The 26,195-nt window shown below is 41.7% G+C and overlaps 2 protein-coding genes and 1 pseudogene across 7 annotated transcripts in view; 1 reads left to right on the forward strand and 2 right to left on the reverse strand.

The window, feature by feature from the left end:
- Nucleotides 1–7,275, forward strand: part of TUBGCP4 (tubulin gamma complex associated protein 4) — a 67,310-nt gene extending 60,035 nt beyond the window's left edge. Inside the window, exons 23-27 of the mRNA XM_023527712.1 lie at nt 2,152–2,343; nt 2,911–3,045; nt 4,501–4,617; nt 5,248–5,387; nt 6,048–7,275. Coding sequence (XP_023383480.1) covers nt 2,152–2,343; nt 2,911–3,045; nt 4,501–4,617; nt 5,248–5,387; nt 6,048–6,060 — 597 coding nt within the window. The 3' untranslated portion in view covers nt 6,061–7,275. The remainder of the gene's footprint in view (nt 1–2,151; nt 2,344–2,910; nt 3,046–4,500; nt 4,618–5,247; nt 5,388–6,047) is intronic.
- Nucleotides 1,941–2,059, reverse strand: LOC111736444 (annotated as a pseudogene).
- A 441-nt stretch (nt 7,276–7,716) lies between the features above and the next one.
- TP53BP1 (tumor protein p53 binding protein 1) overlaps nt 7,717–26,195 on the reverse strand; it is an 84,701-nt gene continuing 66,222 nt past the window's right edge. For 4 of the 6 annotated variants that reach the window (XM_011354994.2, XM_023527802.1, XM_011354993.2 and 1 more), the window contains 11 exons: nt 25,509–25,661; nt 20,170–20,441; nt 19,356–19,505; nt 18,628–19,058; nt 15,941–16,132; nt 15,310–15,525; nt 13,488–13,703; nt 10,083–10,177; nt 9,129–9,328; nt 8,467–8,612; nt 7,717–8,071 (listed from right to left, as the gene is read on the reverse strand). In XM_011354994.2, coding sequence (XP_011353296.1) covers nt 7,884–8,071; nt 8,467–8,612; nt 9,129–9,328; nt 10,083–10,177; nt 13,488–13,703; nt 15,310–15,525; nt 15,941–16,132; nt 18,628–19,058; nt 19,356–19,505; nt 20,170–20,441; nt 25,509–25,661 — 2,259 coding nt within the window. In that variant the 3' untranslated portion in view covers nt 7,717–7,883. The remainder of the gene's footprint in view (nt 8,072–8,466; nt 8,613–9,128; nt 9,329–10,082; nt 10,178–13,487; nt 13,704–15,309; nt 15,526–15,940; nt 16,133–18,627; nt 19,059–19,355; nt 19,506–20,169; nt 20,442–25,508; nt 25,662–26,195) is intronic. The other 2 variants (XM_023527804.1, XM_023527805.1) reach the window with 2 other exon arrangements.

The following is a 26,195-nucleotide window of genomic DNA, read 5'->3' on the forward strand; positions in this document are numbered from 1 at the left end:
ATCAGTTTTCTTTTTCAGTGCTAGTTTGTGACCTCTGGGACGTACAGTCTCAGGTACCACATTGACTCTGACTCTTGATAATCCCATCAGACTGACGAGGTTCCTACCTAACTTTTGTAATTTTCTTATTTACTTGGAAACACTCCAAGCCCAAGTGTTTGCTGTGGACTTTAGTCACTGGGGAGAAGATCACCTCCTTACCCCTAGGAGAGCCAGTGGGAGCAGCCAAGCGTACCAAGGTGGTGAGAGACAGGGCTTGGATCAGCCCTGGTCTTTATCCTGAGAGCCTGCCAAGTGCTCTTGCTCATTTCCGTCAGGAAATAATGTCCCCCAGAGGAGAATTAGTGCTCCAGGGAAAGGAGGCAAGAGAAGCATACTTGGCTGGTCGTTGCCTCTGAAATCCATCCCCACGCCATTTCAGGAATTTCCCAAATGCTCTTATGGGTTCAGGCAGTGGCCCCTGGCCTGGCTGCAAGATGGAAGCTGTCATGCTCAGGCTAGAGGAATGGAGAAAAGGGAAACAAAGGAACAAAATGTCTTCTCTTCATCTTTCTTCTTTCTGTTCACAATCCTCTCTACTGTTTTGGAGTAGAAAAGCTTAGGGTATGAGAGATTAGGCTTAAACTGGAAATGGCAAGGCTGCTTCAGGGAGAAGATTCTGTGGCAGTTTCAGATCCCCCAGACCACCTAAATAAGCTGCCTGGACCTTGTCCAGAGTCTCCACAGCTCCCAGCACCCCACAGTCCGACAGTCCACTCACTTCCTCACTTGATATGCTCGTAACACCCTTAAAGAAATCAAACTCCGAAGTATTTTTCAAACTTTTTATTATGAAAATTTCCAAATATAAACAAAAATATGGACTATAATGAACTCCCCTGTACACACTGTCCAGCTTCAGTAACCAATGTACTTGTTAATTTTTTTTTTTTGCTAGAGCCTTATGAAGCAATCCTACACAAGTCATTTCACTCTATCATTATGCAATTCAAAAAAGACATGTTTTTAACATAACTATAATGCCAATATTACACCCAATAAAATTAATAATGCCTTAGTATCTGATATCTAGTCTACATTGAAATTTCTCTAGTTACCTAAAAAATGTTTTTTATAGTTAGGTTGGTTCAAATCAGAATCCAAATGAAGTATACTATTTTCAGTATATCGTTCTATTAGAAAAAATAATTCTTAAAACCAATTGGAATTGGGTTGTCTTCTGCATGTCTTCCTAAGAAAAAGTAAATACACACAGTTCTACCAGGAATCGCCTGCTCTTCCTGTGTGTCTTCTTAGTACAGGGCTCAGCATTCAGCACCTGGCCCCTGAGCTTGCCATGAGGGAGTCTCAGTGAGAGACCTCCATTTTCTTTGGGTTTCCAGGACAGAGAATCATATTAACCAAAATTCTTGGTTCCTAACATATTCTTATTATTGGTCCTTGCAAGACCTTCCTTCTTCTTACACATGCACACACACACACACACACATGCACAAACCATAAAACCATTTCCCAGCACAAAAACTAGAACACTAACAATAATGTCCGTCTACCTATGTGGTCCTTCCCAGTCCTACCCCCTTGCCTCCAACATCCCAAAATGACCACTATCCTAAATTCTGTATTTTCTATACTATATTTGTCCAAAGTATACTTTTTCCTATTTAGTTGTTGTAAGCACTATAAAAAAGGGCATTGGGCTATATGTAACCTTTTGAGATTTACTTTTTTTATTCAAAATACTATTACTAGGAGTCATTTTGTTGTGTTGTACAGCTGAAGTTCATTGATTTTGATGGCTATATAATAATAGTCCATCACATAGATCAGCTTATTTGTCCATTCCCATTTCCTTCCTTTTTCTTTTTTTAAGTGAGGCAACCCTTGGTTGACCTCACAGATTGCAAGGACGTTGTCAGTTTACAATCTCTTATTTTTCACGCCTACAGCACCTGGTCTTCCTAGGTGGTCTCCCATCCAAGTATTAACCAGGCCCAACCCTGCTTAGCTTCCGAGATCAGACAGGATCGGGGTTGTGCAGGGTGGCATGGCCATAGTCCTTCCTGCCTTTTTGAGGAGGGGTCAGTGGCACAAAGTCCTACGGTCTATTATACAAGTGGAGGTATGAAGTTTTTATCTTACATAGCCTGATGTTTTTGTCCCAGGTACAATGTTGTTTTCAAGTACTTACTGAGTGTGCGCCGGGTACAAGCTGAACTGCAGCACTGCTGGGCCCTACAAATGCAGCGCAAACACCTCAAGTCCAACCAGACCGATGCAGTCAAGTGGCGCCTAAGAAACCACATGGCATTCTTGGTGGATAATCTGCAGTACTACCTCCAGGTCTGTGCCGAGGGATGAGTAAAAGGGTATGAAGAGAAGTCCAGGAGGTTGGCAGGAGTTATTGAAGAGGGGCTGCAATCCTGCATTTGGTGAAATGCTTGGGTTTGAGAAAATTCATAGATTATCTCACTGGGCATGTGTCCTGGGGGCATTTTAGAGGAAAGTGAAAATAAATGGCTGAATGAGAATGAGGAGTTGGGGTCCTTATCAGCAATGTAGTATTTAATTATTGTTGGCCTTATTTTTATAGTTTGCTGTAACTTCTGGAATCCTATAGAACTTAACCAAGTCAGTCAGTGGAGGGGATAAGGCATGAGGGGATTGGGTTGGGGAAGGTGGTGGGGTAGGGGGAATCTGCCCAGACATTGGAGGTTGTTAGGAATTAGGCAAATAACTATCTACAAGGCTAGGCAACATAAAGGTGTCTTTAGTCAATCTTAAAGTGGCTTAGATAGGAAGAAGATGGGTGGGGCAAAGAATTTCTATGTCATCCTATCAGGCATCTTAGTGTCTTTGAGTACTTAGAATAGGCAGAGTGCTAAAATTATTTGTGTAACTGTCTGTCAGGTAGATGTGCTGGAGTCTCAGTTTTCACAGCTGCTTCATCAAATCAATTCTACCCGAGACTTTGAAAGCATTCGATTGGCTCACGACCACTTCCTGAGCAATTTGCTGGCCCAGTCCTTTATCTTGTTGAAACCTGTAAGTAAGTAGGACTGATTGGTTTCCCCACACTGCTTCTAGCCTGATTGTTCCCTTAGGCACTTTGAGTTGCCAGGATATGGAACTATCATTAAGCAATTGTTCAATCTCCACATTTAAACATTTTTAACAACTTATAAAGCAAAACTAAAAGGGACATTAAAAGGGAACTTAAATGTCTTTGAATTTCTGAAATATAGGATGTGGACAGCTATACATGAAAGAATACATGCTTAACCCTCAGAAGGATTTCAAGACATTTTTAAAACTTTCTGACACCATAGAAAGACCAACGAAAAGCATATAGTGTTTACTTTCCTAGAAATCTTCTGAATCAGGATCAGCCAGTTGTTGTAAAGTTGTTTTCAGAGACTACTGGAGTAGCGTCCTCCTCTATGTGTATACACACATATGTACATATGTATATCTCCTTCAGGGGAGTTATTCTCAACCTTAGATCCACATGGGAATCAAATGGAACCCAGAGCACTTAAATTAAGAGTTCCTGGAGTGGGACCAGGCACCAGTATTTTTTAAAGCTCACAAGCTGATTCCAATTCCAGGATAAAAAGCAAGAAGGTTGAAATGATCCCTTCTAGTTTCTACTGTAACAGTTACACTTTATATTTGATGTGAGCTAATTGTCATTCTTTAGTTGTGCCACATCACGAGCACTACAGACTTCTCTTTTGTTCTGGTATTTGGGGCTGTTATTTTTGCTTCACTAAGGGAGAATGAGTTATATAAATGCCACTCCAAAGCGTTCTGTGAATGGAAAACAACCATGAACCACTGTGACAGGTAGACTGTCTTTGCATGGTATGAGTATATCTTTGGGGAAAAGTAGAATCTCAGAGCAGGTGGTCATCACTAAATATTTATTGAGTGCTCACTGTATGCAAGGCACTGGGGATACAAAGAGGTATAAGTCATGGCTCTGCCCTTAAGGAGCTCACAATCTAGTTGGAGAAACAGGACATACATACGTACACAGGTCAATAACAATACAGGTGGCCTGAACAAACGCCAGGTGAATACTACAGATAATATAGAGAGCGATTCAGGGGTCACTAAAGTTTATGGGGGTTAGGGGTAGGGAGTTGGACCTGGTATTAAGGAGGTGAGTATCCCAGGCACAGGAAACAACAATGAAAGCAAAGCTCAAGGCAGGAGTACATTCTTGGTGGGTCCAAGAAATGATGACTAGTTTCATGTGGCTACAGTGGAGGTTTTGTGCAGGGGTGATTAAGAGAATGATAGCATCTTTGCCAGGAAGGGAAGGGTTTGTTTTATACATGTTGCATTTTGAGGAGTTGGTAGGACTTGCACGTGGCATTCTCTCTCCTTGTCAGAAGTGGGAACATGAGAATAAATTACCTCTTAAGATTATTTTCCCAAATCTTTAATTTCACAGATCTTCCTTCTTTTTGCTAATACCAACTGTTTCCTGGGTAGGTGTTTCACTGCCTGAATGAAATCCTAGACCTCTGTCATAGCTTTTGCTCGCTCGTCAGTCAGAACTTAGGCCCACTGGATGAACGTGGGGCTGCCCAGCTGAGCATCCTGGTGAAGGTGAGTCAGCCTGGCTGCTGGAAATACGCAGCCCTGTCCAAAGGATAGAGGTGGTTTTCAAATGGAGAAACATGATCTTTCCCTCTGAGACAATAAAGCATTTCCCCCAGTACATACACACAGAAATAACAAGAAACAAATCTAAAATGTTGGTATCGGTTGATTTTAAAGCAGATAATTATGTGCTTCCTCAGCATTCAAAAATAGTTCAGCCCTGAATAGTTTATTGGGCCCACCAAATATGTATTGGCTTTGCTCTCACTTTCTCATATCCAACCTCCTTACTTCCTTGAACTAACCCTCTATCTTTCACTGAGATTATAATTATCTGCCTGTAACAAAAACACACAGGTTCTCCCCAACCCCAGTACACGACAGACTATATTCATTTGAAACTGGCTGCTAAATTCCTACTGAGAATGAGAGTACTTTATTAGAATTCTGTGTTCTGTGGACTTGGCACTAAGAAGTTATTTTAGGAGTTAATAGAAATGAAATGTGGGAAGGCCAGGTGGTGCTGAAGAATTTTGAGCAAGGCTTTTCCAAAGAACATCTGTCACCACCCCTCCCTTCCCCACATGGGTAGTTGGTGAGTCTCAGGAATGACGGCTTGAGTCCTTCTCTCTGCAGGGCTTTAGCCGCCAGTCTTCACTCCTATTCAAGATTCTCTCCAGTGTTCGGAATCATCAGATCAACTCGGATTTGGCTCAATTACTGTTACGACTAGATTATAACAAATATTACACCCAGGCTGGTGGGACTCTGGGCAGGTAGGAACAACCCTTGGGGAACTCAGTGGACTAAATGTGTGTGGCTTTTTAAAACAAGTTGTAGAATTCCAGTGCTGAACATACAGACTTTAGCCATCATCTGGTCCAAATACCCTCACTTTATAAACAAGAAAACTTGAGGCCCAAAGAGATAAAGCACTGTGTCTGATCATCTTTAATCACTTTAATGATTATTTTCTAGTAAAAGTCATCATAGTAAAATACTAACCTCCTGAGGCTGAGATGGGTTTTAAGTTCTTGGCTAGGTTGTGTATTGCTGTGCTGGGAAGCAGCATGGCCTCAGTTCCCAGTTCTGACATTAACTAGCTGTGCTGCTGTAGGCCTGCCTCGCTGGCCCACAGCTTCCAGTTTGTGAGAGGGGACTGCCCCTTCTAACTCTACTTTTTTTTAATCTATAGTGAGATAAAGTAGTTGTTGGCCTCTCTCAGAGGTCTGTCCCAAATGCTTTATTGTTTGCTCTTTCTGAAATGTCCTCAACCAGATTTTTCCTAAGTGATTTTAGCAGTAGTCAGACTTTGAGTTTTAAGATGACATTATCTAGATCACAGGTTGCCCTGATTCATATAGATATAAATTTTTTTTTTTTTTAAGAAAATCTTAGGAAAGCATATTTGATGAGGCTCTTTTTTTCTTTTGTAGTTTCGGGATGTGAAAATTTCGGGTTCACGAACTGGAATAAGTCTTTCCCACCACGTTCTCATCTTTAACAGAAGAAGGCTCAAAACATCTCATTCTCTAGCTGCAAGCTATTGAGAGGGCTGTCCTTTTCTCCTAGAAGTGATTACTGAACATCCACGAGTACAAATCCTTCCTCTCTTTCTCAAGTGGAAGGGTCTGCCCCGCTTAGGGGAGTTAACTCTCCTGAGGAGCCCAAGTGACATCAGCTCTCCCTCTGTGGACCCTGCAAGATCTGTTACATTGAGACCATTTCTCTGATAAGTTCATTTACTGAGCTCCTACTATGTGCCTAGGTGCTGTTCAAGCTGCAAGAGATAGCAGTAATACAGATCAGAAAGTTAAATAATATTTTGTGGCTCATGTGAGAAAGTCAACTGTTGTATGTTGCCACTGAGCAAGAAAGGCACCACATAAGGTAGGCTTCCCCTCACCCCACAAACCCGCTTTCCTCCAGAAAATTAAAACTGAGTGTCTTATCCTTAAGGATCTTTAAAACTATGAATCTGAAGAATTTTACCAATAACTTCCAATTATTTCAAATTGTAAAAGGGCAGTTTTAGTTACAATGTATTTAGTTGTTGTTTTAAACAAATAAGGTCCTTAAAAAAATCCAAGTCAGATTATTAGCTGTCAAATACTGAAAACTGCAGGTCTGATTATCCCATCTTAGAAGAACCACAGGAGCTGAGGTTCTCCTAATCTGACCCAACCATCACTGGTAATCGCTAATATTCACATCAGTATGAATCAAAACATTCAATGAACTCCCTTCAAACCAAAAAGAATGCAGCATTCTGGCCTCAGTTTTTAGCTATGTGACCTGGTCCTACACCCTGGTCTCTACATCTCTTCTACCACATATTACTCCCTTATTCTCTGCAACTGTCAGCTAAAGACAACCCCTTCCACTGCTGCTCCTGGAGCAGAGGTTAGCAAACCATCACCTGTTTTTGTAAATAAAGCTTTACCGGAACACAGCCACTCTTGTTCATTTACCTATTGTCTGTGGTTGCTTTCCTGCCATCATGGCAAAGGTGAGTAGTTGTGACACTTAAAACATTTACTATTTGGAAGAAAAAAAATTGACCGCTGCTTTAGAGAATGAGAGAACATCAACAGGGACAATGCTGGGGTAGAGAAGGGACAGCTTCCAACATGTGACAATAGTAATAAAGTTTTGTACCTGTGACTAAAGCTTCTAACATTTCTGAGTGTTACCACTATATTTCTCATGTCATCTCATCAGGCTTACAGTCACTGCCCAGTCACAGCAATTGGTCCTCTTGCCTTTTAGCTGAGAGTACAGTATACAGTTTAGTGAGCTCAACTCTATAAAGAGATTTTTTTTTAATTGCCAAGAAACTTAACTGTGAATTTCACTCAACTTTTGGCACAACTATTTATCTGGGCCTACTAAAATCAAGTATTTAGTAGTACTGAATTTTAGATAGCCCAGGATAACCTTTTGACAGCTATGCCAAAGAAAACTTTAAAATTCACTCCTCATTATTTCCCTTGGCTAGATGTCCTCCAATGAACAAGCCAACTGAAAAACCACACAGAAGGTACTAAGTTTATCTTGCTAATTGTTCTGAAAGTAAGCTCAAAGAAGTAGATGAAGAAATCCCAGTTACTACAACCAAAGAGATTCAACATTTATTTTATCATAAAAGTCCAGCAAATAAAACTATATACAAGATCCATGCAAGGAATCCAGTTACACACAAGACATTTAAAACCTGGTTAAAACACAATCTCCACAACAGCAAGGAATAAAACTGGTAAGACCAAGTAGCCTTAGTGAGAAATATAATCGTGTTTGTATTTTGGATGCTGCTTGAATCCAATTCTCTCCCCAACAATGAGGCACTGGATCACCCACTCTTGTGACACCACAGGCAGCTGCAATGCTTCAGCACACTTCAGCACCGAGGCTGGGCATGAGGGGTCTGTCACCACCACGTCAAATACCCCTAAAGCAATATCTGCAGGAAGCAGGGGAAGGTAAGTAAGGAAAGGAGACTCAATTTAGCCCCTCTATTAAAAAGCCTGATGTGCCTTGTAGCCAGTACATCCCACTCTGCCCAAACTAAGCCCTTTAAGTCAAACACAATATGTTACTGATCACAACCAAATGGGAAGTTATCAATAAATGCTGACCTTGTAAAAATGTTTAGCAAATACACCACTGGACACCAGCAGAAGCATAGACAGCCCAGTGCTTCACTCATGTCAGCGCACCTCTTAAAGGTGGTACTTCTCTTAGGAACACGGATATGGTTAACCAATAATCAGGACTGAGACTTAGACCACAAGGCCTAACAGCTATGGGTTCAATGACATTCTTGGAGCAGTAACAATGCACACACTTTCCAGGTACCTTTGTTATGGGCACTTGAATGGTGCTGCTTCACAGAGGCTGCCCCCCCAGTCATGAGGATCTCAGACCAGAGCTCCAGGAAGTTCTGCTGTTGATCTGACACCAAGAGTACCTTCAGATTCTGGAAAGGGTTTTCACGGGGTTGCCTATGAAGGAGTCAGAGACACAGCACCTTGGAATTGGGAGGGATCTTAACTTGACAGATAATATCTAATAACAGCCCTTCTATAAAAGGACTGAGGATAATCTGAATGCTTTCGAAATCCTTGCATTCAGGCACCACCCTCCTCCCCCCTTTCTGTGAATGATCTTTATTCTCTGGGATTGTGACCTCCTAATCCACCCCCTTTCTGATTTCCATGTTTGTTCTGGAACCGAAGCCGTACCCTGCTCCCTCCTGAGCCTGTATTTTTAAAGTGCTTAAAACTTAGTCCCCTCCCAATCATACAGCTTGAGTTCATTCCTTTTCAAAAGGTCCCTAACCAGTGTACCCTAGGGAAATACACCAGGTGAACTGCTAAAATAAACTCAAACCCATTCAAATTCAATCATTTACAGTACGATCATTGCAGTTTCTAGAAATATTTACTCACCTAGACTCTCCCCTCGAAAAGCTTGCTTTTCTACTTTCTACTGTTATAGGTAGGCTCTTAAAAACTTACCAATCCAGAATTCTTTGCTCCTCAAGGCTATACCCAGCTGGCAGCAGATAATTACGGTAATTCTGGAGTTGGTTGGCATGGCAACTGTCATGGACCCAGACATGAGACACACAAGGAATCCCACTGGCAAGGCACAGGAAGTACTTCCGGGTTCGACAATGTTGATCCGCGATTAGGAGACACTGGTAGGCTGTGTTACACTGGAAGAAAAGGAATAACTACCAATGGGTTTGGTGATATCTCTGGAAAGCACCTGAATAGCAGCCCTAATGAGTCATAGAGATTGGATCTGAACACTTTCAAATACAGTGATCCTTGAACAACATGGGTTGGAACTGTACAGGTCCACTTACACACAGATTCTCAATTGACCCGTGCAGTTCAAACATGTGTTGTTCAAGGGTCAATTCTGTGGCTGGGAATCCAGCAGGGGGCGGGCTGACTGGTTATATGCAGATTTTTTATTGCATGAGAGGTTAGTACCCCGAATGCCCATGTCGAATGCCCATGTCGTTCAAGGGTCAACTGTACTATCCAAAATGTGACTGATCCTGTCCTGCCCAAGACCTCTTTTCTCAATGAAAGGCCCAAGTGGCTTCCCTAGACACTCTCCCTGCCTCACCTGCAGCTTCTGGGGACCTAAATCCTCAAGGGACAACTAAACTCCCATGTATTCAGCATTTCGGGCAAAGAATCAGCAACACTGTGATAGGGATTTCTATTAAACACAAATTTTAATCTGCGTTTGTCCCAGCAACAGAACCATAGCCATTAACTCATGGTTTTAACTTCTCTCCCTGTATACAGTAAAAATTCCACTTCATGTGAACAACCGTTGGCAGTTTCCTAGTTCCTGAAATCTCTAGCTACTGTCCCTCTCAGGCCTATTCTCGGTACAGGTAGTGGACTCTTCGTCACGGCCCCTCTGGGAAGCTACACAAAGAAACTCCTCACCTGGGCTTCATTGAAGTCTTCGAGAATATAGCCAGCTCCTGCTCGAAGCTGGGATTCTGTATACTGCTTGTTGAAAGGAGGAATTTCTAAAAATTCTATATAAAAAACATAACCAAGATAATTATTACTACTGGTTGGTTTATTTGCTACTTTATGCCTGCTTCTTACTGCCCCCTTTCCACTCCCCAACTATCTCCAGAGCACTGTATCTCAAGGACAGGTCAAGGGCTTCCCCATGGTTCAGAAAGAGATCTGTCTTGAGGCCTATAAAGTGCTGCCAAAAGAAGGGACAACAGGAGGGGTAGGGAAGATGAGAAATGGACGCAGGTCTTAGACCTAAAAACAGCAAACATTTCTGCACCAAGACCGAGTCATCGGACTGTTCACAGGGGTAGATACACCACCAATTCCCATAGTGATGTATTCCCATCGGAGTTCTTCCTTATGTCTACCCTAAATCTCTTCTACAAAACTAAGCCCATTTCCTCTTTCTTCTGTGGAGGTGAATAGCTCTTTAGCACTTTTTATAATAGAGCCTTCAAATTCTCCCTTCATTAGCATTTTTACCCCCTGTACACTAAAACTCTGATAAACGAGAATGCTCAAAGAAAGTAAGGTTTTAAAATTTTAACTGATTAAGTGAAGATTAGCCAGAAAATCCTCTTTCAACCTTTTTATTGAAAACTATCTACCTTTGATGATCTTGAAGTACCTCAGGACACTGAACATCAATGACTGCTCTATAGTCTTGAGGGTGAAGTAGAAGTTATGAGAGATGAGGCTGAAGCTGTAATGACCCTAGGCAATTAGAAATTGCTTCTTTTGACCAAATATCTAATTTGAGCTTGTTTTCTTGTCATCTGCTCCTCTCATATATAAATAACACATTAAAAAAAAAGAAAGAAAAAAAGCAAGACATTAGAGGTTTTAGTTAATTAGGAGTTCTGAGAAATTAAGTGCTAATTAACTTATCACAAGTAAAAACACAAACCAAGTATATAAAAGTGCAATGCCAGGACCAATCCCTTTCCCCCTCATACCCAAAGGTAAAATTTGGCAGAGAAGACCCCTTGTAGAGATGGCGCCCCAGCCCACCCTTGGTACCCTCTCTCTGCCTGCTGGAGCTGCTCAGGCAGTGTCGATGCCCCAAATTCAGGCCTCTGCAACTTTAGGTAGGTCTGACTGGCCAGCCTATTCATTTTTTATTGCTCTTGATTCAGCATTCTCCATATTCTTTTTAAAATGAAAACAAACTGGAAACTCTAACTGGTTATAAGAAACTCAGAATACAGCAGGACTATTTCTCAGTTTTATGACTATCCTTCTGACCTGTCTAAATGACACACATGTCACAATTTTCAATGCCAGCACTCTACTGCTAGGTCACTGCTAAGGCCCCTTATGGTCCTTTATTTTCAAGACTTCTATTTTATGTCCGCATAATCCATGCTGTTTCTAGTCCTGACCAATTTAGATTTTAATCCCTGCTTATATTTCCTTGTGTTTGTGTAATCAAATATTACGTAGGTCTAGACAGTCCACTTCTCACTAAATAAACCCAACTCCAGTCAATCCCTGTGGCTTGTGTTGTGCCACCTAACAAGACTGAAAGCAATATTCTTAACTCATTAACAAATATGTCTCATAAGCTGAATTCAAATATTTTGCTGAACTCCTGGCATCTAAGAAATTCCCATTTATCCTTAAGACATGTCACAGTTTCTTGAAAACTAAGTCTATAGAGAATCGTTTTAGTACAAATATCTTCAGGCTTGAGACTGAGGAACCTCTAAAACATTCTCGTATTCTAAAACTATCAAGGATTCTGGTACAACGTCCATGGATGAAGGAGCGACATAAAGCAGACACATTCTCCTTATATAACCATACTTTACATGAGTAATCTGGAGGTCCCTCTAAAAAACTGTCCAAGTTCCCCCTCAATTAGATAAGGCCTACCTCCCTTTACTCATGTTATAGAATGAGATTAAAAACATTTGCTATATCAATCAGCAAGTGGGAATAGAGGGAATTTTTATGAGTTGAGTTTATAATATCTCACAGAGGCTCACAGATTTTAAGTCGGCTTTCTTACCCATGCTATACCAACAAATAAAACATATACAAACTGCCTTGTGAAGTGCTGGTTGAGGGAAGGGTTAGGAATGCTTTGGAGAATAAAGACTAGAGTCCAGTAATATTGTGAAAGCAAAACAAGACCACGAACACTGTTTTGATGCCATGACACACCTCCTCACAAAATACTCAAGGGACTCTCAATTGCTTATGATCAAAACAAAACTAATTTTTAGCTAAGAAACTCCACACAAACCCTAACTCTCATTGTACCTATCTGAATTCTGACAAATTAGGCTTGGAGTACACTTAACCTTGAAACCCACACATGCCACACCTGCTCCTACACCCTAGAATAGAGCCTCTATACTGATGACTGTTTATGCACCTTATAGAGAGCCTGAACCTTAACCGAAACTCCCTGACCACCCTTCCCATAACCCTGTATAGATCCCCATGTGGCTGCAGTTAGTAAGAGATAGTTTTTGTTAATTAGGAGTCATCCACACACTTGAAATGCCAACCATCACAAATCTGCAGTGGTGTTATTTTAAGATAATCATGTTCTCTAATTCAATTCTCTCTTTCAAGACATTAGCCAGAACTGGAACTTGTTGAAAACGTGATTCCATTTAGACCTCTAGCCTTTATAGCCACATTTGGATACTGTTGTCAATCACTTATAGTGTATACATTTGTATCTGTTCATTTTCTCTCCTAGATCACACTCTCTTTAGACAATTGAAATAATTTTTATGCGTCCCCGCCACAGCCTTCACTCAAACCCTAAGTAACAGATAACATAGAAATATAATGTATAGATTTGCTTTAAGGTTGAAGGGAGGTACAAGAGTTGAAAAGGCCTAGAAGCCATTCCTCTGAAATCACCCTGGGGCCCTGGGCACCCCATATTCCAGTCTTATAACACAGACCTCAAGAGAATGAACTCTGTAGAACATTCAGAAACCTGACTGACCAGGATGACTGGAGTAGGGTAAAATGAACACTACTAGCTTCTAGTCCCAAGTCTACCACTATTGTGGACAAAAAGCAATTATTTAACCTCTCCAAGCTTGTTTCCTCATCTGTAAAGCAGATAAGATCTCCCATCTGCATCACAGGATTGTTTTGAGAAAGCACTCACTTAGGAGGAATTTTGTGAAAATAATCTATAAAGCAAGAACCAGTGTTAATTTTCCCTGACCATGATCACAGTTACCAATTGCCCTGCCTCCTCTACAGATGGCTGGGGGGCCACCAGACTCATCAAGTGAATGGAAAGGAAGGAAGTGTATGTGTCAAAGCCCGCAGGGCTCCTTAGGGCCTTACCCTCCTCTTCCTCACTGCTTCCTGAAGGACCATCTGGCAGTTTGGAGCGGCTGGCCAACTTGTCACTTGTTGTGGCCATTGTGAGGAGAAAGGCATAACCCAGAAACAAGGTCTTGTTGAGAGGCAAAGGCCCTTTCTGCTCTTCCAGGGTGGAGGGTTCACTCATGTTGTCTCCACTCTCACAGGGGCTCACAAACTCTCCTGCCCCCACCGCACCTGGGAAGGACAGAGGCATAATGAGGTGGGTAAAGACCACTGCCTAGGCATGACAGGATGAACTTTTCACCAAAGACCATTCTTGTGGCCAAGAACCTAGGACAAATTACAGTGCAGAGAAATTTTACATACTTAAAGTTTATAGTCATGACAATGCATACATTGTATTCATAAATGAAAAAAATCAACTAGTATTGCTTTTATACAGCCAAACCAAATTCTTCTGAGGTCATCTGAAGAAAGAGGTTGTTCTAATACAAAGATTAGGTATTAGTGAAAATACCTGGAAGTCTTCAGCCTACTTTCTCTGCCCAGTGCTGATTTCTCCCAGGATATGTGATAAAAAAATAACAACAACAACAAAAATAACCCACTTTTTTTTTTTATCAAGAAACGCCCCAACAGATAAACCCACCGTATATCCCTGACCTTCACCAGAATGGTGCATAGAATACTTGGTAATTTAAGTGTTTTTACATGTTGCGAGAGCCACGCCCAACAGCCTGCTTTAATTGTCCCAGTTTGCAACACCTTGGGGGAGGGGGGAGGGAAGTGACCCAGCCAGTCCAGGACTCCCAAAACACCCATGTTAGGAGTGCACCCAACAAGTCCTTGAGAAGAAAACAAATACCTGACTTGGAGAAGCTGAATTGTAGGCTCATTAGGAGGCTAAGATGACAGACAGGTCATGCCTCCCTAAAATAAAACCAGCAGCAAAAGAACAGTGTGATGTAGTATGGATAAACCTGGACTTCAAAGTCAGACTTGCCTGAGTATGAATTCTAGATTACTGTGTCACCTTGGGAAAGTTAGCCAACTTTTCTGTACATTAGGTTATTTAATTAGAAAATGATTTCGCTAGCACCTATATCTCACAGGGATTATATGAGGTAATATGTGAAGTGCTGAGTTCCATGCCTCACATACCCTAAAACACAGGAGAGGTGTTAGACCGATATGGAGATGACACAACTCAAATACATAGGAAACAAAAGGAGCTCTACTGCCAGGACAATGTAGCAACCAATAAACTTCCTCAGTTTGCATCCTTAGAACTCACAGAGGCTGGGGCTGGGTCACAGGAGAGATCCAGTAAACAATAGATGGATTGAACTCCTCTGTTAAGAAGCAAGAGGGACGGGAAAGTGGTTGTTTGGAGGACAGTAGGGAGAGGGGAGATGCAGGCTGAAGTACTAGCTCTCAACAGGAAGTATGAGAAAGCAGGAGGACTCTGAGCACAAAGGAGAAGGAACAGAGCTTCCAAAGGTAGAAGATGGTGCCAAGTAAACCAAGAGATCTAAGACAAATTTCATCTATTTTAAATCTGCTTAAAATTCAATACTACTTCTTTCCTTCCGAGAACCTACACTGGAGTCAATGTTTCTGATCAAGACCTGGTTTCCTATCTACCCTCACTGCGCTCTACTGGGAAATCAAAGAGGGAGATGCAGAAAGCTGTCTCACTACCACCTATGGGCTTGTGCGGGGCCCCCGACTTTGTAGCCAGGACAGGAGGGCCATTGTCCCATATTAGGCTCCATCTATAGCAGCTGGCCTTGCATCCCATCATGGTCTGAGGGAGAATGAAGCAAAAGGGAGCACTCACCAGGTTTCACAGTGGCAGACTTCCGGCCTCTCTTGGCAGGGGATCGTTCCTCTTCAGAAGTGGCAAGTTTTCTTTTGCCTGAGAGAACTCCCGTGGAGGCACGAGGGCTTTCTGTGATCTTCCGGGAAGGGGTTGTACTGCTGCTGCTGGAGGCAGTGGGGGTGGCCGGGGAGCTGATGTTACTGCGACGTTTCCTTTTCCCTTCCACCAAATTGTCTGTGAGAGGATAAGCCAGAGGCTGGTCAACTTCTATGACCTAAGGCCCCAGACTCCATGAAGCCAGGCAGAGCATGACTTAGATGCCACCACGACCTTCCCTCAATCTCCCATAGGGGCAGGAAGCCCCCTTTTAAGGCCATTATATTTTGTTTCAATCTCTGTCAAGACTAAAATGTGTCTGTTTGTTGCCCTGTAGAAGTGGGGAGGCCAGAAAAATCTGAGGACTTCCTATTTGGTCCTGGGAAGGAAATATAGACAGTGGCTCCGGAAACTGATAGCTCATTATCATCTCATGAACCACATGGGAATAATAAGATTTAAGGTAGCATTACTGATTGCTCTAGAAAACACTCCTTGCACCACAAGCAGGGCAGAGGCCCAGAGGCTGTTGTTCAGGAACCGAAAGTCTTACCTAAGCTGATATCTGCTGCCTTGGTGAGGGGTGTCACTGCCTCATATGGGCCAAGGCCGTACTGCTCTCTCAGTCTGTTTCCTTGCTCCAAGGACAGAATGACAGCCATTCGCTTATACCACTTCCTTTGGCCTTCTTTTTCAATGCTGTAGTACAGTTCTCCAGACTCCTTCCTATGCCCTTTCACTACCCCTGGGTGGGGGGCGGGAAAAAAAGTAAAATCAGCTTGCTGTTGTTTTAGGCTGCCCGACATCCACTCACAAAGCCTCTGCAGAGCAGGCTAAAAGTCAGGGAATTAGGAGATCTAACAGTGGGCTGAAGTTAGGATTTTAATGAAATCCCAGCTGTCCATCTCAGACATCACCACTACTTAAGATATATGTAGCTACTAGTTTGACATTGAGACATGGAAAGTTTCTTGACAGAAGGAATCCTATAGTTATAAAATAAAGCTTCCTAAAGCCAGCCTGGTTCAAATGGTTCTTGAAGTGAAATGCCATGTGGTGTCTTAATGATCTCATTATAACTTACTAATTCTGAGTAATAATCCTTAAGTTACAGGTCAAAGATATCATTCTAAGAGAGAGTATGTGTCTGTCTGTATAACAGAATCAAAATAAAGATAGAGCAATGAAAGGAAAAAATAAATCCTGCCTCTCCTGCCTAAACTTCCCTCTCTATTACCTATTTTCCTGCTCTTACTCTGATGTGGAATTTAAAGATAAGACCTTTAGGTTAGAAGAAACACAATGTGGGATATACAGGAAACTGGGTTAGAATTGCGGAGACCTGATCTTAGGCCTAATTCTGTTACCACCAAGCTGTGTGATTTTGGGCAAGACTTGCAGACCCGTTTCCAATTCTGTGAAAAAGATAACACTCCTTCCCCTCTATCAATTAATACACAATTTACACACACACACACACACACACACACACACACACAACCAAGGCATTAATATAAACACTTTTTCATTCCCATAAATAGAAAGGTCTGTTTGTTCTCTCCCATTAGCCTATGCTTGAATGAAAGGCTGAAAGAAATCCAGAACCTAAGCCACCGAGGAAAAAACTATAGAGGGAAAAGCAGACCTTGGTTCTCTTCTTATCTATGCCACAGAATCACTCTTTCTCTTGCTTGTTCATCTCCTGGCTTAACTCTCTATCACCAACTAAATCACAAGACCCCCTCAAAAGCACAAAGAAGCCCAACAATATACTTCACACTAATGAAGAGCTACTAAAACTAGGAGCAGTCTAATGTTGACATTAGTGGGCAGCCTCAATTAATTAGGCACAGAATCCCCACTCCTTGATGCTTTAATTCACTCTGGATACCGAACTGTCTCTGCGAGATAAGAGGGTAGAATGTGGACCTTCGAAAGTGGCTTAACACCTGAAAGAACAACAAATGTATTTGATACAAACTATGTAAGTCACAGATCACAAAAGACCTCAATCCATGTGCCACTAACTGACATCACACAGAGCTAGAAAGTGAAGCAGCCCATTTAACAGTAAAATAAAGGGAAAACAGCAACTACTCAGGAGTCCAAATCACAAGAGTCTGGAGAGACCTCGACAGAGAGGCATTTTTGCCCAATATATTCCAATCCGTGTCCAAAAAAATCTCCAGAAAGGATTATTTTAAATGACAAACACCACAAACATGTATCTCCAAATTAGTTCACAGAAAATAACCAATGTATTCAAAGAAATGGCACAGGAAACAGTCATTACAAACACAAATCCCTCACCATTGCCAGTACAGGAAACTGACAGCTTGAGGCAAAAAAAAAAAAAAGGCACCATTATTTAAAACAGAGAGTAAGTGTTGAGTGTGCAGGCACACAAACACAGCACTAACAACTTCCTAAGAAAAAATATCTCCATATATCTGCCACACTCACCTACTGAGTTCCCATCAAGGCAGGAGATTTAAAAGTTAGTGGTGAAAGAACAGAGAAAGGGAAAAACACTAACTTTACAGTAGAAACCTAGCAACCACCACCTCAACCAAATGAAGGTTAATACACCAGTGATGTCCTATGGATGTCACATACTCTTCCCTCCCCCATATGATGTGATGAGAAGGGCACTTCACCTTGGAAGAGTTCTTTTCAAAAACCCATAATTCTAATCTAATCAGAAAACATAAGACAAACCCAAACCGAAGGACATTCTACAAAATACCTGACCAGCACTCCTCAAAACTGTCAAGGTCATGAAAAACAAGAAAAGATTCAGAAACTGTCATAGATGAGAGGCGATCAAAGGACACATGAGGATTAAATACAATGTGGTAATCCTGGACTGGATCCTGGAACAGAAAAAGGACATGGAAAAGCTGGTGAAATCCAAATAAAGTCTGGAACTTAGTTAACAGTAATGAGCCAAGGTTGTTTTCTTAGTTTTGACAAATGCACCATGCTGATGTACGATGTTAACAATATGGAAAGCTGGAAAGCTGGGTGAGGGATATACAGGAACTCTCTGGACTATCAGTACCCAGTACTTTGCAAAATTTTCTATAAATATAAAATTATTCCAAAATAACAGGTTTATTCAAAAATAAGCAACAAAGAACAAAAAAGCCAATGATGAGTAACCAGTGTTACAGGAATGGAATTTCTGACAGAAGAGAAGACTGGGCACAGTAAATCTATACAGACTGCTTCTTTTATTACCTGCACTGAAATACTCATCCTCTGAGAGAGCTGTCACTTCCGTATCCAGCGGGATGGGGTCACACAGCAGAATGTCTTTGCCCAACACATCACACTCATACCCATCATCAAAGAGCAATTTATACTTCCCAGCTCCAACATCTCGTGTGATTTTCCCAGAGTAAAAATAGCCATTGGATGACCATTTGGCTACAACACGGAGCCCTACAAAGCTGTTCCCTGGAGAGGAGGCATCTAAGCCATCAGAAGGGCCAGCAGCAGCCTGGAAAGGAATCTCTGGAGAGTCGCTTCGACGCAAAGCACCAGCACCCACGTCTGCTCGTCTGGTGGGCTCTGGCATTCGGGGCACAATACGAGTAAAGGATTTATCATCTGGAGACATGCTGGGTGAAATGTCCTCTATGCCCAAGGGGCCAGGCACAGCTGTTTCTCTAAAGAGATATAAGAGATAGAAGAAGGCAGTGAGAATAAGAAGAAATAGTTACCTAGCATTTTCCCACTCCTTTGTCCATGGGTCTGTCTCTTCAGCCCATTCTTTGGTAATCCCATCACAGGCATAAGCCTGGTCTCTCAACAGCCTCACTCTGATCCCTGCCCACTCCCCAGTCAGTGTGGGCCCCTCTTCTCCCTCCTGACACCCCACATACTCTCTAATCCCCTCTCTTCTCTCTGCTCCCTTGTTTTCTAAACAAGTCACAGACTAAGTATATCTCACACTACCCGGGTACCTGGTTCCAGTGGTCCGAGAAGGCGGGCGGCCCCTTCGCCCGCGCCCACGAGGCGTGACTGGAGCCTTCCCTCCCTGTCTGATGCCAAGGCCTGCATCACCATCCTCCTCACACACTGGCGCCCCTGTCTGACTGACCCCTTTTCTAGGACTAGAGAATGAAGACAGGTTAGTCTGATAGCACCTGCTACTGGATCCTTTCCCCAGTCTCCCCTTGGCCCTCAGACTACATGCCAGGCCAACATGTGCTGGGCCTCCAGGGCAGCAGGAAGCTGGTCCACACACCCACCACCAAAGTATCAGCTGGGGAGTGGGAATTTAGGATAATAAGTAAAGGACATCTTCCTCTATGCAAGTCTATTCCCGCCTGACAAAGCTTCCTACTGCTGCCCTTAAAAATAGCACACGAATTTCTACCCTGCCTTCTCTTCTAGTTCAGGCTCTGGACATCTGCAGAGGATAACAATAAGCTAGGGGATGTGTCAAGTTGGGGGTCACTACCCCAAACTTTCTGTATTCCCAACTAACACTTGTAGGCTGCAGAAAATGGGGGTGGCAGGAGCATGTGCCAACATTCTCAAAGTCCCCTCACCTGTTTCTCTATGTTTTCTAAGAAAGTCTACCTCCCACAAGCTCCCCGCTACCTCCCAGGCAAATCCCAAATAGGATAGGAACAAAAGGGGAGGAAAAGGAGTTGATTTATCCTAGATGGAAGATGGGAGGGATTTTCCCATTACTCCCCTTTTCCTGTGATATTTAAAATGTCAGCAACCCTGCCCCTGCTGTAGCTCTCTCTCTGGAGACCCTGTCTGCACCTCGGTTTTCCTGGGCCTCCTCGGGAGCTGGGCAAGGCAAAATCTGCGGGTTCTGTCCCGCTGGTTTTCCCTTTGAGTGATCCGGCTCCTCTCCCTGAGCTGCCACTGCTGTGCATGGCTGAGAGACTCGTCCCACTTGACGTGCGGTGTAAGCTGGATGCCTTGGAGGAAAAGGAGCTGATATCCCCCAGGTCACCTGAGGAGCCCCCAGTCTTTGAAGGGGATATTTCAGATTCACACTCCCGACACTCTACAACTGGCTCTTCAGTCTCCTGCAAGGAAGAAATAAATACAAAAGCTAACAGAAGTCACAATAATACAATGCTAATGGGCTGGTTGGAAAATACTAATGATGGCAAGAAATTTCGATTCATAAAGGTGGGAATGAGGACAGAATTTTCTGGAATAACGGAAATGTTCTATATCTTGTTTTGAGTTGTAGTTACATAAAACTGTCAAAAGCCACTGAACTAAACATGTAAGATGTGCACATTCTACAGAGAATACATTATATCTCAATAAAAAATAAAGGTGATATTAGATTGGGAAGAAAGAGATCTCTATCCTGAGCTGTTAAATTATCTTTTTACTGGACAAGTTCACAACCTTTGGCTACTGAGAAACCAGCAAGGATTCTACCCCAGAGGACAATGGTAACTCCCTGAGAGAAGACAGGTAAGGAGGTAGGTAGGTAGAGGAAAATGAGTGGCTGAGAGCCATTCTGGTATTTGATTAGCAGTTGGCAGTATTTCCTATTTTTCGAGATTAAGTATTTTATATTACTTTTCAATAAGTGATAAATAAAAATTATAGCCAAAAATAGGCTAAAAATAGTATTACTGTTTAGAAAAATGAAGACCGAAAAGACAATAATAATCAAAATATACGAGTTTTTGGTATCTACAGAGGACAAGAATGTCAAATTGACTATCTTACATGCCTATTTTGATGGACTGACAGTAGTGGCCTGGAGCCCAGTTTTAAGCAGTCTTATGAAGCTAATTCCCAGGCTTAGTGAGAAAAGGTACTACAACCAATCATCAATCTCTATGGGCACAGGCTTGAGACATTCCATGACAGGTGCTGCACATTTGCTTTTCTGCTCTAGACTGTTCATGCATTATTGTGCTGCCAGAGAAAATATGGAGAAGTATAAGATAAACTCTTCCCTCAGAGAGTTTGCAATCTCTCTGGGAGATAGCACACGACGCACACACACACATTTAAATAATGTATGAGATGATTAAATGAGTATTTTGATGCATTAGCTTCTTGAAAATCTCTCCTTTAGAATCTATAAAGTCATTTTCTCATTTTCTTTTCTTTTCATTCTACCTCTTTGACCACTTCTATTTGTACTTGTTTTGGGTTTCTTCTTTCTTGGCTTATTCCTTTAAAACTGGTATTTCCCAAGACTCTGTTCTCATTCCTTTCTCACTCTTCCATGCTTTCCCTAGCCAGTCTTACCAGACACATCCCTGCCTACCAACAATACAATGTTCACTCAGTTCCAAAGTCTCAGACACAAATGCCTACTAAACTCTTTCCCTTGGATGTACCAAAGATATCTGAAATTTAACCCATCCAACAGCCTGTCATCCTCTGTCCATTTCCTTGCTTTCCATGAATGAATCCTGGCTCTCATCTCACACGTTCTGCAGCTCTCTCTAGCAGAGCCTGATTTTTCTCAACCAAACCTCGATTCAAGAGTTTGGAGATGAGAGGACTCTTTTGCTCTCTATTGCCATTAACAGACCATATATCTCTCCCATCTCTTGCTCCTACCAAACCATTATTTGTCATTCTGTTAAACTTCCCTCTCTTTTTCCCATTACTCACTGACATCCTCCCAATCACTCCTTCTCACTCATGAACACCTTAACTACCAGTTTACAGCCTCCGTTCTCTCCCCATCTCTACTTCTGTGGCCATTCTCTGTGGCTCGCACTCATAAAAATGACCCACCCAGCAACTCCTGAGTTTCCTGATCAAATTCCCACCATTAACTCTTCCCTCTGTTCTATCTCATCCATCTGTTACTAGGTCCAATAACAAGAACTGCACCACCTCCAAAAGTCTCAATCATAAACATGTCATTCACCAATCACCATCTCTCAATCAACCTGCCTGTTCTATAGCTGGATCTGAGTCAGCATAAGCTGCCATGGTCATTTGACTGAAACAGGTATTGTGAGCTCAGAATTTAAGTCAATTCCTTCTCCTGGACATGACAAATGTGTAAGGGGCAAGGCCTACCTGGAGGCCTGGGACTCTAATATATGTTTTGGTTAGAGAGTAGGCTCTAAAAGCAGTAGCCAGCTCTTCTTGCCTTTGCAACTGTCCAGCAATTGAAGCCACTGCTCTTATAATGACTTAGTCCCAGGCTCCAAGTTGCCCTGTTATGATCTTTTTATTTGTGCTTGTTTTCTTGTGCATCTCTCCTACTAGATTACAGAGGCCACATTAAGACAGAGATTGTAACCATTTGCTTTCCTGGATGTATCCCCAAAATCCAGCACAGTACCTTCCATGAAAGAGATCCTCAGTAGATATTTACTGAATGAAGGAGCTTCTCTTTATATTCTCTAGTTCAGTGTATAATACCACCATCTATCCAGCTGTCCAGGCAAAAAGCCCAGGCATCGTATTAGATTCTTCCCTCTCCCTTGACCCTCACATTCAGGAATTCACCAGTCTATCAATTTCACCTTCTACATATTTCTTACATCTGTCTCTCCTCTCGACCCCTACTGCCATTCTCCTGCTTTGAAACTCACTACTTCTTGTCTGATTATGACTCTAACCTCAACCCATTCCAATCCACTGTTACACTAATGGCAATCTAACCTTCCCAACATGCAAATCTGAGCTGGTCACTCTTTTCCTCAAAAATTCTTTTAAGGCTCTCCATCACACAGAAGATAAAAAGTTAAACTCTTTTCTATGGTACACAAAGCCCTTATGCTCTGGGCCCTTACCAACCTCAACAGCATCCTCTCTCTCCATTCCCTACCCTACCATTCTTGTCATGTTGAGCACCTAAATATTAATTAAGCATGTCATGCTGTCTACTTATTTATTTAACTTTTCATTATGCCTGCAACATCCTTCTCCTTCTCCTCAATGTTATCTGCCACACTCTTGAATCCTATGTCTTCTGTGAGGCCTTTTAATCATCTTCATGTAGGTCCACAGGCTCCATCTCCTCTTCCTCACACATCTTTCCACATCTCTACTACAGCAACCAACAAGTTCTGGATTTGCTGCACGTAGAGCGTAAGCTCCTAGAGAACAGCGACACTGTCTTTTTATCTTCACTAGTCCCGGTGCCTGCCATAGTGCTAAGATCACAGTAAAAAGAAGCTGCCGGTAAATAAACGAATAAAATCTTTAAACAATGATAAACAAGGGCTACAAGAGATGAGGGAAGGAAAGTTTCCAGAGTTCTCTGACCTGAACCTATCCACCTTCACACCATTGCAAATCTTTGTGCTGCCCTCCAACTAAACTATTCCCGCCTATGTTTTCTTTGCTTCCTGCCTCTGTGCCTTAGCTCAGCAAGCCCTTCTATATGAAATGCTGTTTCACCTTACCCCCCATACCTAAAACCTTCACTGTCCAATTCAAATACTTTCTGTCCCTCATCCAGAAAGACTTTATCAAAATTTCCCTTCAGATGAGTTTCCTCCTCCTCTGTACTACTATAAGCACCTTTTGACACACATCACTTTTGATCTTGAGAGGCAACATAATGGTTAGGAATGCAGGCTCTGAAACCAGACTGCCTGGGTTGAATTCTAGTTCTATTTATTAGCTAGCTAACCTTAAGCAAGTTATGCATGCTATGCCTCCCCTCTTCAATTGCAAAATGGGAACAACAGCCATCTATGTCATAGCTTAGCTGTGAGGACTGAATAAATTAAATCACTTAAAGTGCTTTAGAAAGGTGCCTGGCATATAGTTAATGCTCAACAAATGTTAGTCGCTATCATTCTTTTACTTATGGCAATATTTCCTAAACTATGTCCCATAGGGGTAAATATTACTTTAAAAAATGTTCAATGGTCAAATAAGTTGAGAAAGTGCTCTGCTAAACAATAAAATAGATACCTTTATTAGAGAACTTCTTAGAGCCTTTAATGTAATATACATTGTAAATTTCCATGGGGGAGGGTGAATTTTACAGCATTTGGCATTTCTCAAACTTCTTTATGACCACAGAACTTTCTTTGCCCCTGAGAATATCTAGCTGGCCTGCTGTTTCCAGAAATATACTTTAGAAAGCACCATATAATAAATGATGTGATATATACAACACTTAATATAGTACCTGGCAGAGTTCAATGTAGACTACAACAGTTACAAAAACTTTTCATAAAAGCAAACTGCTTTTCTATAAAGCTAAGTTCATAATTTTTCCAAAATAGTAATAACATTGAAAAAAATAAGCAAATATAAAACTGATGTTTGGTATACAATAAAAAGAATACAAGACAATTTCTCAAACTAATGTCAAATGGTTCCTGACATGAGGACCACAATGGCCTATTATTGAACAATAGCAATAATATGTTCTGCTTATTAAAACTACATACCAGAGTTTACTTCTCCCTGAATACAACTTCCAATATGGCTAGCTGGTGAATTAAAGAATAGTGCCTAAGTGAAGGAAGAAAATAGCTGTGCCTCATATCAATTAATAAAATGGTTCCCAAATATTAACATATGTACCAAGAAAGATGCCAGATCTTTAATTCTAGAAAATCTGTCTAATCTCAGCCAGTATTAGATGTAAACAGTCAGCATATGATGCTGTCCAACATAACAGCCAATAAATGCCAATACTATGCTAACATTAGGAATGAGTCCATAATGAATCCTACTGAGAAATAAAGATGCATCTCTTACCAACAGGTCCATAACCACACATAAAAGGAGACCAAGAAAGGGACATGGGTAAACATGAAAACACGTGAGAAAACACATGGAGCCTAGCAAGGAGTTGTAAGCGTCATTAGAGTTTGCAAGGATTAAAATACACAAAATCTTTATACTTATACATGACAGAAATCCATCAATCTGTTCTTTATAAAAATGGAAAGCATCATGGGACGGGTTAAATAAGGTGGCCAAAGGTCAAAAAGCAAACCCATGGTTGGAAAAGATACAGAATTCAGGAGTCTCAGTTTCTAACCTGGTTCTTACATCTTTCTATTAAAAAGATGAAAGAAAACAAAGTGTTAGTAGCTATTTGCACAGAAAGAGGGGTAGGGAGGTAGAGATTAAGGTAATTTTTCTATCAAAAGAAATTTGTCCCATAGACCCAGAGTATTTATTACCTCAGTTACTTTTCTTTCTACTTCTGTTCCATCCACATAATACACATCTGTGATAACACGAGTGACAAGCGTGCGAACCTCATGGATTGTTCTCATGTGGCGATGCAAGACATGGCCACGTGGAGGCTGGGGCATATCAAACTCTTCCTCTCCCTGTGACAGAAAATATAAAACACAAGCATGGGTCTCATTTAACTTGGTGAATTGCAGATCAACTTCATGATGAGCGCTGTTCAGAGGTTCCATGAATCTAGTGTGATGGAATTTTCCAGCTGTTTGTTGTGTATTTGCCTATAGATAAAACCAGGAATGGACCAGCTGTATAGCCAGAGGCTAGGAATAATTTGTATCAGTATCACTGAAAATGACCTACTTCTAAATCAAAAGCATTAACATCTAGCACTTATACCTAGGATATTTAGGAAAAGTGTGACACACTAACAGTATATTATTTTTAGATTATAGTCTTTCTGATTTTGATGCTGACTTATCAATCAGTATACAAGTTTATACTTGCAACAGCTCTTCAGATAAAAGGAAGGCATTCTTTAGAACTTTATATAAAACCAGAATGACATCTGTTAATCTCGGTGCAGTCTGTTTTACCTGCATTAGTAAGCAAAAACTATAGTTGATTCATACCTATAACAAGACACGCTGATTTCTCCTGGAATTAAATATGAAATA

Source organism: Pteropus vampyrus, unplaced genomic scaffold, assembly GCF_000151845.1.
Source record: "Pteropus vampyrus isolate Shadow unplaced genomic scaffold, Pvam_2.0 Scaffold19, whole genome shotgun sequence".
NCBI lineage: Eukaryota > Metazoa > Chordata > Mammalia > Chiroptera > Pteropodidae > Pteropus > Pteropus vampyrus.